Consider the following 15,524-nt stretch of genomic DNA (forward strand, 5'->3'; position numbering starts at 1 on the left):
AAGGAAATGACTTGCCCAAGGTTACATGACTGATTAGTAGAAGGACCAAGTCTCCTGACTCCAAATCTAGTATTTTTCCAGTTCTCAGAGCTCCTTCTCCATCAGGGCCTGCCTATGGTACACAAATTCTTTCAGATACACAGTAACACTCTTTAACTCTGTAAGAACTATAATACTGGATAATGAATGTCAATATCACAAAACAAACCTGAAGACAGTTAAAATGTATTATAAAATTTAAAGGATTAAGCAGATACATCTAAATTCAGAAAACACATTTTTGAGTATTTCATCTCACCTTGGGGTCTTAAATCCAATATGAAATTCTATATCCATTAAAACAGAGCTATCACATGAATGTCTAGAACCATAAATAATCTTAAAATATTTATCGGCAGTGCACTACATGAAATTTTCATTTTATTTATTTATTTACTTTTTGCGGTACGCGGGCCTCTCACTGTTGTGGCCTCTCCCGTTGCGGAGCACAGGCTCTGGAAGCGCAGGCCCAGCGGCCATGGCTCATGGGCCCAGCCGCTCCACGGCATGTGGGATCTTCCTGGACTGGGGCACGAACCCATGTCCCCTGCATCAGCAGGCGGACTCTCAACCACTGCACCACTAGGGAAGCCCTGAAATTTTCATTTTAAACAACGACAATAACAATGAAAGAGTCAGAGAACACTTGGTCTCATTTTTAAGTGTCTCTGTGCTCCAACACTACTCTCCTGGTAGCATTCAAGGGAGCCATAGGGTCAATCCCAGCCTGTGCAGGCAGGAATAGAAAGGAGCACAGACTACCCACATAAGCTCTTCAAGTATCCCCTCCTCCTTGCCAATTCCCAATATCGTCTCTTCCAAAACTAAGTCAAAGCATTAGGATGAAGCAACTTGTTTTCACACCCCGACAGGCCATTATCCTCTTGTGTTTTTACCCCTAGACAGATCTTTTGCAAACAAAAAGCAAAGGAACAACAAAAAAAAAAACCCTGCCAAGTCTATATGTAAACTGTTCTTACACAATGCAAGAGTTCTGGACTATTATTAAAACTCTGATTATCAATATCAAATACAGACATCTATGATGAACCTCTAGTTGCTACCAGCATCTTCAATGCCTATAAATGAAAATTCATTAGACTCAAGAGAATGGAAGTAAGAGGATGAACCAGTCCCCACACCCTGAAACCTTGTCTTCAAAGCCCTTTGCAAGCACCAGGTTGAATCATCAGATCCTTCTTCCCTGTGACTTATAGTTTCTATTAGCACTTAATTCTTTATTTTCATGTGTCTCCCCATTAAACTGAAAGCTCCGTGAGGGCAGAGGCCATCATCTTTGCATCCCAATGTATATAATTTAGTTAGCAAACTACTCATTGAGTAAAAGAGTAAAATCTATTTCCCACTTTGCCTGTTTATTTCTTCCATTGATCAACAAAATTTAAGTAAAAGAAACCATGGGCAACGGTAGACTCACAGTCCTTTCTCCCTCTGAGCCATTCTACAATACCAAAACCCTCTTCCCTACCACAATCCTAAAATCACAGAAATTGGAGCAGAAAAATCCTAAACGATCTGGTCCAATTCTTTCATTTTACAAATGAGAGTCATATCATTTATTCATGGTCACATGGCCAATTAGTATCAGACACACAGAAAAAAACAAATCCCCAACCACTGTTTTCCTCCAATTTTTTTTTTTTTTTTTTGCGGTACGCGGGCCTCTCACTGCTGTGGCCTCTCCCGTTGCGGAGCACAGGCTCCGGACGCGCAGGCTCCGCGGCATGTGGGATCTTCCCGGACCGGGGCACGAACCCGTGTCCCCTGCATCGGCAGGTGGACTATCAACCACTGCGCCACCAGGGAAGCCCCTCCTCCAATTTATATCCCATTACCATCATATCAAAGACAGACTGCCTACTATATATCCCATCAATTCAAAATCTTCTAATACCAAGTTTTCTTTAAATTTGTGTCTTCTAATCTATGTTACCTTACCAGAAAAATGACCAATTTTCAAAAGCGCATATGGAGAAAATGTACCTTCCCATCTCTAGTACTTTGACAAGGATGTGAAAAATACTTGGCACAAGCAAGATATTACCACTGGGGAAAGCTGGGTTATGAGTACACGGGACCTCTCTGCATCATTTTTGCAACTACTTGTGAGTCTGCAATTATTTCAAAGTAAAAAGTTTAAAAAATAAATAAACATGGCCCACCTACCGGATGCCACTCCCTGGGCCCACTAAGTCTATCACCTCACTCTTCTCCGAACTTCCCCAATGAGCTAGAAAAAGTTCCAACTACTTCTCAACCCAAGTTCCAGGAAGGGTTGGTGCAGCCACCCCAGGCCTAGCACAATGTCTGAGAAGCACACAAACATTTACTGAACAAGGGAAACTAATCTAACACTGTGCTCAAACTCCGTGCAGGCAACACATGGCAAATATTTACACAGGTCAAACTCGACTACCTCTTTCACCAGCCTTTCATAGTTTGCTACTGGTCTGTGGATCAGCATCACTCCCCCAACTAAGACTGTGAGCCTATGAGCACTGACATCTGTTTTTAAAAAGCTATCCTCTCAGTGTCTTATAGTTCTGGGACAGACCTAATATTTATGTAAATTAATTCAAATTTTTAAAATTTCATTTGTAAAAACAGAAAAGCAAACAAAAATAAATTACTCTAGCCTCAAAGGGCAGGAAAATACCCCATTCTCAAACAGACAGCTACAGAACCTATAGCCTGAGGGGGAAAGGATGGCTGGGGGCAGTGAGGAACGGCAAGCTTGGCCCTATTTGCTGTCATCACTTAATTTTAAAACAAAGAAATGTGGGTGAGAGCCTTTTATACAGGGGTCCTCACGCTTTTTTGTTCCTGATGATGGTGGTCCGTTTAGACGCTATAAGAAGCACTACTTTAAATCCAAGAACCTCTTAATCCGAAAAGGCTACCACAATAAATGTTTTTACTACAATTTGGTTATGTTACTCCTTTAAAATTTCAACACTATTGCCAGAAAGACTTTCCATTTCCAAAAAAAAAAAAATGGTTTTAAACACATCATGCTCAAAAACAAAAACCCCTCAAGAATGTCCTAGAATTCACCAAAGACTGAATCTTCATGCCAACTGAAGAAGCTTTTTACATTTCCAAAGAGACTTCTGAGGAGTCAAGCGCCCTGGAGAAGGAAAGCAAAAGACCAACTGGCCTAAAGTCCCCGCCACTCAACAGAGTTTTTTGAAACCAGAAACATTCTGGATGGTATGGGGTGGCTGCTAACCGCATACTGCCCCCTGTCTCTGGATGCAAGTGTTGTACTTATTTTTCGGTATCCTTCGGCTCTCAGAAGTGGCAGAAAGATGAGCAACTGCCAACGAAATCAGCCCCCACGTCACCTCTGACCTGCAGACCATGGGTTGCCAACTTCCCCAAGAGAAGACACCCGTTCCTGGTTCTGCATCCCCTCAGCAGTGACAGAAACCTAACAGAGAATCAGTCGGAACATGTGGCACCAATTTGTATTCATCCCTGCTGGCAACTGCAGGAAGCAAAGAAAAAGCAGTTCCTATACTTCCCCAAACAACAACCAGAGAAAGCAAAGGTGCACTGTCCACAGCATCCAAGGACTCCCTCCTTCTCATTATTCTTTATCTATAATGATCAGAACACCTGATAAGCAGAAAAATGCAATCACTTACGGAAAACACCGAGGGACTTGTGGGAGATGAAGTTTAAGTATCACCAGAAACAGAAGCATACTAAGAGAATTTTAAACTGGATTTGCACACAAGAAAAATCACCTGTCTGGTGCTTCCTTTAAAGTTTCCATATGCAGATGATGACACACAGCACCAACTGGACTAGTTCAAATTCCCTTTGGACAGGAAACAAAGCCACTCCCACAACCTAAGAAAATAGATGATGAACTGCACAAGCCCACATACTCCTCTCCTCAAAGCTTTTCATATAAAACCCTGCTTTCATCATTTAGACATCAAAATAACCCTATATTGTCTCTGCTTCTTTGACTTTCTTCATCAAGTTAACTTACACATCTCAAATTTGGCTTTTTCTTAAAGCTTAGAAAACCCATCCTCCTCGACTTTTCAGGTCACAGAGCAGGCTGTCCAGGAAAAAACACTCAGGTGGACCTCCACCAGGCCTCTAACAGGGTCTTGGAGCCACTCATGCAAAGCCCATCTCTGGAGTTTCAGATTGTCTGTGAGGAAAACCTGGTATCTGAGTTCACGAAAAGAGCTAGAACCCCTTATGGTCTGAATTCTGGAACAGCAGATCCATGCTGCAGCAGAGCCCACTTCTTGGCTCTGAAATGGTAGGTTCTCAACACTTCTTTTCCTGTACTACAAAACATGGGGCCTGCACTGATGAGAATGGAAATAAAATTCTACTGATTTATTCAAGAGAATTCACAGTGCTTCCTAAACTGGACACTGTCATAATCTTTATAACCAGCAATCTAGACTACCACTATTACTACTGAAATTTCAAAACATAATCTCTTTATATATATACCAGTACTTTAATTAACATGAAAATTTGCTATCGAGAAAAATGTACTTTTTAAAATTTTAAGCTTTTTCCTATGAAAAATAACGTAACATTTTAGAGTCAAGAAAAATTTCAAAATACATAAAATTATATCCAGCATAATCACAACTATATTAAAAAAAAAAATCCATGTATAGGAAAAAAGGGACCAGAAAGTCACCAAAACATTACCAGTGATGGCAACCTTGCTAGACTTTATAAATTGATCTTTGTTTTCCAGATCTTCTATGTTTTTTATAGCAAGGAATTTTTAAAAAATAAAAACTAAGAAATAGCCAGAAACTTGAAAGCAACCCAAATTCCCATCAGCTAGAAAACAGATTACAAAACTGTATTATATACAAACAATGAAATACTACTACCACAAATACAAAAGAAGAAAAACTGCTACACGTGCTAAGGAAAAGACACCAAACACATGATTCCATTTACATGAAATTTTTCTAAAAAAGGCAAAATTACAGTGAGAGAAAGAAGAATAATTGTTTTCAGGGGCATGATGGTGGGAAGGGACTTTTGGGCACAAAGGAGCACAAGGGAATTTTTGAGGGTCATGAAAATGTTCTATATCTTGATTGTGGTGGTAGTTACACAACTGTATACATTTGTCAAAACTCATCAAACTGTACACTTAAAAATGGGTGAATTTTACTGTATGTAAATTATACTTCAATAAAGCTGAGTTACAAAATACATAAGGAGAGAGAAAGTTGAAAACATTTTATTAAGGTGAATGACACCACTGGAAACTGAACAAATAACATTACTTTTGCTGTTTGGGTAAAACAAATTGTATTTTTATTTACATGTGAAATAACATTAATTTTTAACACTTTATTCAATATCCTGACAAAAATGAGAATGTCACAAACCACAGTTATCTAAGAATTTACCATATGTCTCATTCTGAAGGGGTTTATTAGCACTACAGTGATCTATCTATCAAGAAAATGTATGTAAAATATGATCCCATTAGAGAATAATGTCTAATAGCCAAGTTCAATTTACCAGTAGTCTTACCTCTATATATTAACTTAGAAGAATGCTGCAAACTTTTCATGACTTATTCTTATTCCTCAATGTGCTCCACAGAAAATCACTTAATTTCAAGAATCTTGTCTTTCCATCATTACATAACCATTATTACAAGCGACTTGCTAATAAAATGCTATCACACTGGAAGTTAAGAAATGACAGCATCAGTCAACCTGTAAGGAACATTAAGATTTCCAGTGTGATGCTGGCTGTCCCTCTAAGGCTATTATCCAAACAAATTTTCTCTTACTCTTAAGAATGTCGAATTTTGTTAACACGTTAAAACTCAGTTTTATTATGTAAAATTTCAAAACTGTCAGTCATCAAAAATAAGCATTTATGTGACAACAGGAAAATCTAAACAGATTGAACTTCGAGATTAAGGTAATTTTAAGTTTTCATCTTTGAGATACATAATGAAGGTATATCAATTAAATGATCTGAGGAAAAGGAATAAATAGGGAAGAGGCCTGAAACCAGACTGGCCACGAGTAGATAACTGTTGAAATTGGGTGATAACTCTTGTACATAGGTGTTCACTATACCATCCTCTCTACTTTTGTATATGCTTTAAATTTTCCATATTAAAAAGTTTTAAAATAATTTTCACAATAAAACTTAAAAATCAATTACAAAAACAAATCAACATTTCATAATTATAGTGACCCAAGAGGGCAGACTGTTGTCATTTGCTCAGAATGCCAAGGTGTCAAAATGACAGAAACACGGACTATAATTGGAGTTTGTTTTCTTAACTAGAAGTAGAGTCGTCCCTCTGTCTCCGAGGGGCATGGGTTCCAGGAGCCTCCGCGGATACCAAAATCCTCGGTTCCTTAAGTCCCTTTATAAAATAACCAGTACAATGAATAGCCTGCACTCAATATCTGCGGATGTGAAACCTGTGGATACCAAGGGCCGAGTGTATGTATGATAAAAACGGGGCAAAAAGACACGAGTACATCCTCCTGCAACATAAAATTACTCCCCTCAATACACCCTGCAAGATCTACTTAAGCGTAATTTGACACAGTCTTCAGTGATTAAACTTTCCTTTAGAGACTATTTCCTAAATAACCTAATTGTTAAGGGAAAAATCCTGACCTTTCTAAAGTTCATCCCATTATTCCTAGTTGTACTCCTATGTACTATGTAATTTCCTTCCCAAGTGTCTGTTTACTCCTAAACCTACAATTTAGTCACTCACTGATTTCTTGATTTATAAAACTGATCTTCCCTTGTTTGTTTTGATTTTCAATTTTTATTTGGCTATTTCATACCCTGTCTTTAATCTTACTTTCCTTAAACAACTTAATCATTTTAGTGAAGTTTGCCTGTACCTTCCCAATAAAGTCACTCTAGCATTGTTGTTTCTAGGTAACAATCTCAACAATCAAATAGTCAGATTTCCCACTGGTTTGATGACGTGATGCTCTATTCCACCCTAACACTTGTGTTTTTTGGTGCAGCACAATTAAACTTTAGGCAGCTTTCAACTATTACAACCTCCACCCACCACAGCTTTTGTTCATTCGGCTCCACATAATCCCTGGCCTATTTTCTGGCTCCTACTGAGTGGACGAGGATATGCTGCAGTCTTTAAAACCCAACAGTTCCTAATAAAAATAAGGAGCGGGGCTTCCCTGGTGGCGCGGTGGTTGAGAGTCCGCCTGCTGATGCAGGGGACACAGTTCGTGCCCCGGTGCGGGAAGATCCCACATGCCACGGAGCGGCTGGGCCCGTGAGCCATGGCCGCTGAGCCTGCACGTCCGGAGCCTGTGCTCCGCAACGGGAGAGGCCACAGCAGTGAGAGGCCCGCGTACCGCAAAAAAAAAAAAAGGAGCAATCGGACTTCCCTGGTGGCGCAGTGGTTGAGAGTCCGCCTGCCAATGCAGGGGACACGGGTTCGTGCCCCGGTCCGGGAAGATCCCACATGCCGCGGAGTGGCTGGGCCCATGAGCCATGGCTGGGCCTGTGAGCCATGGCCGCTGAGCCTGAGCGTCCGGAGCCTGTGCTCCGCAACGGGAGAGGCCACAGCAGTGAGAGGCCCGCGTACCGCAAAAAAAAAAAAAGAATCCGCCTGCCGATGCAGGGAACCTGGGTTCGAGTCCTGGTCCAGGAAGATCCCACATGCCATGGAGCAACTAAGCCCGTGTGCCACAACTACTGAGCCTGCGCTCTAGAGCCCGCAAGTCTCAAATACTGAGCGCACGTGCCACAACTACTGAAGCTCGAGCGCCTAGAGCCCACAACGAGAAGCCACCGCAATGAGAAGCCCTCGCACCACAACGAAGAGTAGCCCCCCCTCACGGCAACTAGAGAAAGCCCGAGCGCAGCAATGAAGACCCAACGCAGCCATAAATAAATTACTTAATTAACTAAAAAAAAAAAAAAAAAAAAAGGAGCACTCACTAAATGCCATGCCTTGTGCAAAAAACAAAAAAACACTTTCTGTGTCAACACTGCCCAACAGAATTTGCAGTGATCATGGCACTGTTCTGTATCTGCACTGTCCAATCCGGTGCCACCAGCTACATGTGGGTACAGGGCACTTGAAATGTGGCCACTGCTACCATGGAATTGACTTGTTAAGTTTATTTCATTTTAATTAATTTCAATTTAAAGACTAACTTACATTGCTTGAATTTTTCCTCATGAGTTTCCATTTAGTTTTACATCTATGTACATTCAAGATAATCTACGACAGACTTTCGCAACCTCAGCACAACTGACATTTTGGACAGGTCCATACTTTATTGTGGGGCTGTCCTGTGCATTGCAGGGTGTTTAGCAACATCTCTGGTCTCTACCCTCTAGAGACCAGTAACAATGCCCCAACAGGGACAATCAAAAAATGTCTCCAAACACAGCCAAATATCCCCTGGGGGGCAAAAACTGCACCTAGTTGAGAATCGCTGATCTAAGACTAACAGTCTGGATGCTGCATTCGATGCTAAGGATATTCTAGGGCAATTTCTTTGAGTTCCTGCTTTTCTATTTGGAAACCAGACAACACATAAAAGCAGTAAAAATTAACCATCTCTTTATAATATTTTCCACAGAACTTACATTATAATATTGTGTTTTCCCACCCACTATCTCAACTATTCTTCACCAACCTTGAGGTGTGTACTATACCTGATTTAGAAACTGAGGTGTGAGGGACTTCCCTGGTGGGCCAATGGGTAAGACTCCGCACTCCCAATGGAGGGGGCCTGGGTTTGATCCCTGGTCAGGGAAGTAGATCCCACACGCGTGCCACGACTAAGAGTTCGCATGCCACAACTAAAGATCCCGTGTGCCGCAACTAAGACACGGTGCAGTCAAAATAAATAAATAAATATTTTTTTTAAAAAAAGAAAGAAACTGAGGTGTGAGGGGGTGGGGAGGAGGAGAGACAGGGAGTGAGGTTGTAAGTAGTTAAATGACTCAATTACCACAACACAGTTAATAAGTAGGGGGGCTGAGACAAACCCAGATTTAGGAATTCCAAATTTCAAACCCCTGTCTACACTATCTTACTGTGCAGCCTTACAGCATCTAAAGGGGGAGCTCCGTGGAGAAAAACCCTTTTGATATGACAATCTCAACCAAGACTGTTTATGATCACACAACACATTATAATGCCTAAAAGTGAAGCTCACAGGAAAATTCCACATACAGACCAAAAATGAGAACTGGTTTGCAATGTAGCCAACCTGCATCCCGAGGAGTAATTCAAGACAGGGACTAGTCACAGGGACACCATCAACTTAAAAGGCCTCTCCTAACCTAGTACTAGGAAAGGGTTAAGAGGGTCCACCCCCTGACAAAAGGCCTAAATCAATTTGGAGCCCAGGAGGGAAGAGTTGAGGGGAAAGGGAAATCAAAACTCTAAGACAGGTAGGTGGCTGCTCAAAGGCTGGGATGCCTCAGAAAGCAGAGACTTCCCAGAGTACAGGCCATGTGGAATACTGAAAAGAGCCCTGGACTTTAAACATCAGAAGACCCATCATGAGGACCTCATCTGTCAGTAACCTGGATAAAACTCAGGGCCTGATTTTCCAGCTCATCAGTGAAAAAACTGATCTACATGACTTCTTTGGCACTTTCCAAGGTTTGGTGAGCTGGCACTTCCATCTCTCCCCTTAGTCTCAATGCCTAGAACCATGTTCTTGTTATGGTTTTTGCTATTTCTCGAGACAATGTTTTAAGCAAGAACATAGCATTAACTTGAGAAATTCACTAGAAAGAAAATCAAAATGTCACACAAGTATCTGAGCACTGAATGGTTTCAATTGGATACAATGAGTGTTTGCTGAGGGCCAGCGCTCTGCACCAGGGACCTTGTAATCACTCTGGAAAGCTACAACCAACACCCTAGGCTCTCTGAATTCCTCTCCTCTGCCCCATCCCCGCCTATATTCATCTACTGCATTATTTGGTCTCCCAGAGCCAATAATTAAAGATTTTAACCCAATATACAAAGACTATCACAGAAATAGCAAGTACGAAAACACAAAGAAAAAAAATATCAGATACAAACGGGTTTTTTTTTTAAAATGCTGAGTACACTTTAAATGTTTGAGCCATCACACTATTACACTAAATAAAATATATGACTTTTAACAGGATGTGGTTATTTTAAAAAGACAACTTATTTGTAGAAGAAAATATTGGTGTTTTGAGACCCCTAAGTTTTCTTTGAGCAATTTATTTGTAGAACCATGCTGCCTATCCAGTCTTACTGCTTTCCGGGTAAAGACTAAAGTCTACCTATTTATAGATCTTTCATCCCGAACTACCATTTATCATTTCACTTGTGACTACCATACATAGAAAATCAGCCCATTATAGCATATTCAGTTCTATTACCAAAACTTACTTTAAACCTTGGTAGATTTTTACCTGAAGACAAAAATATTCTGGGCGTATTCTAGTAAGTTTTAAGGTTCCAGAAAACCAACCTCGTTTGGAAACAGATTTCCCCCAAGCAATGCAGCAATAGGTTGATCCCATTACTTTGCAACTAGGTATGCAAACATGAACTTTCTTCTGAAGGGGAGACACAGAACAGCTCCACCACAAGTCAACTACTTTTCAAAACTAAAAAAGCATGACTACCTCAAATGATGCCTTCGTCAGTCTCAACAGACCAGACATTTTTACTGTTACTATATAAAACTAGAGGTTCCTAAGATTTTACCTACAGCCCTCTCCTATTGTTCAAATATCTGCCACCTTGATGCACACATTTTATGATCTCATCAGATCCACCTCTTTTATTTCTTATGAAATGAAAACTGAAGATGATCCAACTATTCTTAATATTGTATACCGACACTACAGAAGTCAAAAACAAAGCTGATTACTTGTTTACACCAGGAATGGAAAAAGAAAAGGTAGCTTTAAAAAAGATACATGTCAATTTCCAGACTACCTGAAACAAAAGGAATGCTCAAAAATTATTCAAAGTGCCCAACAAAAATGCAAAATAGGTTTTGGTATGCACAGTCAATTGAGTAAGCTAGCCAGGATTCTTCGTATATAAAGTTAGGACTAATATAAAAAACATACCCTACTTCTCTCCTGGTGCAATTTTCTAAGTTACAAGACAAGTTGCACTACAAGCACTACCAACTCGGTTCTATGAATGACAGACAGTACAGCTATCCACACTACTAGCGTGGTTCTAAAATTTACAAAAAACCTTATGTGAAAGTCTTAACAAAAGATCTGTAATGAAACAAAACCGGAGTAAGGATCGCATTACAAAATGTTAAAATAAATGACTTAAAACTTATTTCAGTATTTAAAGGAACTACGTGAAAATTCCAAATGGTTAGTATTTTCAGAAAGTATTCCAAAAGTTTTACAAACATGTTAAGTATTATATGGTTACAGCAAAGATTAGACAAATCCAAACCCAACGCCAGAAACCAAGCCTCCAGCTTCCCGGATTGAAAGGCTGTCCGCCCCACCTGAGGCGGTTAGATACTCCGAGACAGAGGCCGATATCTTAGCAGCAAGTTAGGCCTCTTCCTGCCGCCGGGAAGCGCATGACAAACAGGGCATCGTGCAATTTATGTCACCCGGTCACTTAGCAAAAATTATATCTAACTTCTAAACTTGGGCCCAGATGGCCTTCCATATTTATAAGGAACAGAGAGCAGCGAAAGTGTTGGGATAGAAAGGGACTTAAAATGTCCCCCTTTCTGACCCTGTAAACATTTAGCCCATCATTAGAGCTGAGTTCTAGATTCTAAGACTTGCTTTAATGGAGGCTTCCCTCAACCTCCTCGGAGTCTCTTTTGCAACAGTGAAGGAACTTTTCCTGCTTTATCTCAGTTCCCTGAGAACATGCGGCCCTGCAATTCAATATCCTAACCTGGCTGGGGACGGTGGAGGAGGGAAGGAGAGGAATCCAGGGCCAAAACAGCCTTCTCAGGAAAGGTAAAAAAAAAAAAAATCATAATTCCTCCTCCGCCCATAGCAAAACCCATCCCAGAAATTTTACGGCGTGTTAAGAAAAGCAGCACTGCGAACTGCAAACGTAAGAGTTTTCCTTTGACTCCACGCTCGGCTTTCAGCTGTCAAATTACAACTCAGGAAAACACTATCATTAGAATAAAAAAGGAAACAAAAAAGCTCGCACCACAGGGGCCGGGGCAGGAGCTGCGAGCACCATTCCAGGAGTAGCAGAGCCAAGGAAAGCTAATCCACTTCCCCACCCGCGCCTAAATTCATCCCCTCCCCGGACAGGCAAACCTCACTGCAGGGGCACAAATTTAATAATAACAATAATCATGGCGCTTCCTCCCTCCCCCCCAGCCGCGATCCGCCGGGAATCAGCTTCTCCCCACCCTCCCCGCTCCCCCGGGATCTCCAGGCCCCGCAGGTCCGACCACCACATCGGACACAGCTCCCAGGGCCCCGGGCGAGCCCAGCCTAACCCGGGGCCCCTCGCCCGGCTTCTCCTCTTCCCTCTCTTTTTACCTCCACCATCCCCCATCCGCATTGTCTGTCTCAATTCAACTTTGACTAATATGGATTCCTCGAGCCTGGGCCGGGCGGTAATTACAGCTCCCCCCCCACCGGGAGCCGGATTCCGCCCCCATCTCCACCGAGTTCAACGCTGCTCCTTCGTGGACGGGGGGAGGGACGAGGGTGTGGAGGGTGCAGTGCGCTTTCCCGTCCACATCTCGCTCGCCCCCGCGGCCCCGGGCCCCCGGGACCAGAAGTTTGCCCCGGAAGGGGCCTAGCCGGGTGCAGCGAGGACCCTCCCCCCACAACCGCCGGACGGCGCGTAAACACCGGCGCCCGCCCCCGGCGCGGCCCCGTGGGGGAGGGGAGGGCGGGTAGGCGCCCCTCCCCCAGCCCGCCGGCCCTATTACCTGTCATTGAGCTGGTCCTCGGTGCCCGGCAGCGGGTGAACCACGAAATGGATAGACGTCATGGTGCTTCCTTCTCGTCCTCCTCCTGAGCACGGCCCCCTCCCGCTCTGCTCCCCCCCCAACCCCTTCCCCTCCCCAAAACCCACAGCCGCCGCCGCCGCCGCCCTCCAGTCCCCAAATGGAGAGAAGCAAATGCGCAGGGGCCGCTGCCGCCGCCGCCGCCTCCCCGCCGGGCGTGTGTCCGCGGCGCGGCGGTCCGGCGGGGCGGGCAGGAGGGCGGATCAACACGCCACCCGATCCCCCGGCGACAGCGCGCAGGAGTGCAAGGCCGGCGGCCGGGACCCGGGGCGCGCCGCCACCAGCGGCAGCCAGGCGTCGGGAGAGGGGCCGACTGGGGAGGGACGAGCGGGACGGCCTGTGGGCTGCGGGGCCGGTGTGGTCCCGGTGGCGGACGGGGTCCGGACTAGGGAGGTGGGGAGGGAGATGAGCCCGCACCGCGCGTCACTGGCGAGAAGCCGCCGCCGCCGCCAGCACCGCCGCCGCCATCTTCACTTCTGCCCCAGTTTCTCCGTCTCGCAAGCTCCGCTCCCGAGCGGCGGGGGAGGGGCGAACGGGAGGAGGAGGAGGAGGGAGGAGACCGGCGGGCGGGGGCACGGCTGCGAGGGGGCGGGGCTCCGGGAAACGGGCGGTAAGGCCCTTTCGATTGGGCGGCTCAACGTTGTCGGGCCACGACGCTGTAAGGCGCGTACGGATTTGTCCATTCGGCTCCCGAGCCCAGCCCCCGCCCCGGGGGGGTGGGATATCTCCCGAGTGAGTGTTCCGGAGAGCACGTGTTAGGGAAAGAGGAGGCGGGGGGGCTGGGGGGGGCGAACCGGCAGGGGCGGGGAGTCCTGGAGGGAGGCTAAGTGTGTGTCCCCGGGGAGGTGGGAAGGAAGAGGGGTCCTTCGTTCTCTCGCTCTGATTTCCCCTAGGGCAGCCCTAATTTTTTTTTGCGGACCCTTAGGGGTTTTTTGTTTTTGTTTCTCGTCCTTCATCCTCAGTTACATTTAAAGTGGAAGTGTAAAATCAGTTAAGGGGAAGAAATACACAGCCTTTTATTGGAGAAGTAAGGTAGTTATGTAAGGGCCTTTCCAGAAGGTCCAATCGTAGGATCATAAGCTGACTTTGCAGCACCTTCTTTTATCACCCTGATCTCCCCAATTTCCCCAACACCACCTCTATTACGTACCCACACGAAGACAAAAAGTGGAAATTTCCACCAATTTCCTGATTTAAATGATTCATGATTTTTTACTCCTTTTAAATGAAAGCTGATACATCTGTTCTACAAAGGTGTTTCGTTCCTCAGCTTATGATCAGTGGGATCGTAAAGGCTAATTCTTGAATAGATCTATTTGCTTTTTTCTAGGGAACCAGTTCATAGCTTTCTTCTCAAAGGCTTCCATGGCACCTTCAAAAAATCAAGTACCTCTTTCAAGAGAAAAAAGTGAAAACATGAAGCCTCTTCTCCAGTATGTTCAGTTAAATCAGGGGTCCTGTGAAACATTCTTAATTTTCAATATCACTTTTCTTCTGTTAGTGCATTACACACACACACTTTTGCTCAGGAAGTTCTTTTGAACGAAATATATGAAAATTTATTTATAAATCAGGATAGAGTAGGTACCCCTTGAGACAGATAATGGAACACTTTTGTAGGTCACTAGCTCCAAAATGGCCCAGATTACTTTAGACTAAAAAATGATTTCAAGGCCACTATTTATTAGAAATCCGTGGGAGCCACGGGGAAGCAGGGTAGACCAATGGATACTGCTAGTTTTAGAGCCAGACAGACCTGAATTTGTGACCTGTTTCTGCTACTTAACTATGTGGCCTTGATTAAATCATTTAACCTATCATAGCATCTTTTTTTCTCATTTGTGAACTATTCCATAGTAATAGCTCTACATAGGGTTTTGGTGAGGCCTAAATAAGATAATGTATGTCAAGCATGGAGAGCACTTCATAATACTTAGTAGTCTCAGCAAAGGGAGGCTTTTATTTGTCAAGTTGCTCACTATGTGCCACTTGACAAATGTACCATTTGACTACATACCACTTTACACGCTTATGTCTTTTAATACTCAAATCACACTATGGAGTAAATAATATTATCCCCATTATACAGACGAGGACACTGAGGCTCAAACACCTTAGGTAAGTGCTGAAGCTGAGACTTAAAACCAGGTCATCTAACTCTGATTCCATTGCTCTTTCCACTATACCACAGCTGCCATCTACTTAATAATTTAGAAGGAACAGACTATTCAAAGCCAATGGGAAAATGTGATATGATAAATACAGTAAGAGTGCTATGAAAGTTAAAGGAGGAAGTGGTTCCAACCAAGAGAATTAAGAAGTCATTTAAGCTAAGCTTTCAAGAATGTTCTGGGAAAACAGAACATCTAACTTAAACAGAGTCATTTTAGATGTGCCCCTGGACAAACTCCAACCTCCATGCCCATACTTTGCTTCATTTCTCTTTCTTCCACATCTGTCTTT

The 15,524-nt window shown here is 43.6% G+C and overlaps 1 protein-coding gene across 2 annotated transcripts in view; it reads right to left on the reverse strand.

Moving 5' to 3' along the window:
* The window catches only part of UBR5 (ubiquitin protein ligase E3 component n-recognin 5), a gene marked incomplete at its 5' end in the record, with an annotated part of 139,291 nt that extends 126,246 nt beyond the window's left edge, over positions 1-13,045 (reverse strand). For both annotated transcript variants that reach the window (XM_079722198.1, XM_079722197.1), the window contains one exon: positions 12,984-13,045. In XM_079722198.1, the coding sequence (XP_079578324.1) occupies positions 12,984-13,045 (62 nt within the window). The remainder of the gene's footprint in view (positions 1-12,983) is intronic.
* Between the last annotated feature and the right edge of the window lie 2,479 nt (positions 13,046-15,524).

This window comes from Hyperoodon ampullatus, assembly GCF_949752795.1.
Source record: "Hyperoodon ampullatus genome assembly, chromosome: 17".
NCBI lineage: Eukaryota > Metazoa > Chordata > Mammalia > Artiodactyla > Ziphiidae > Hyperoodon > Hyperoodon ampullatus.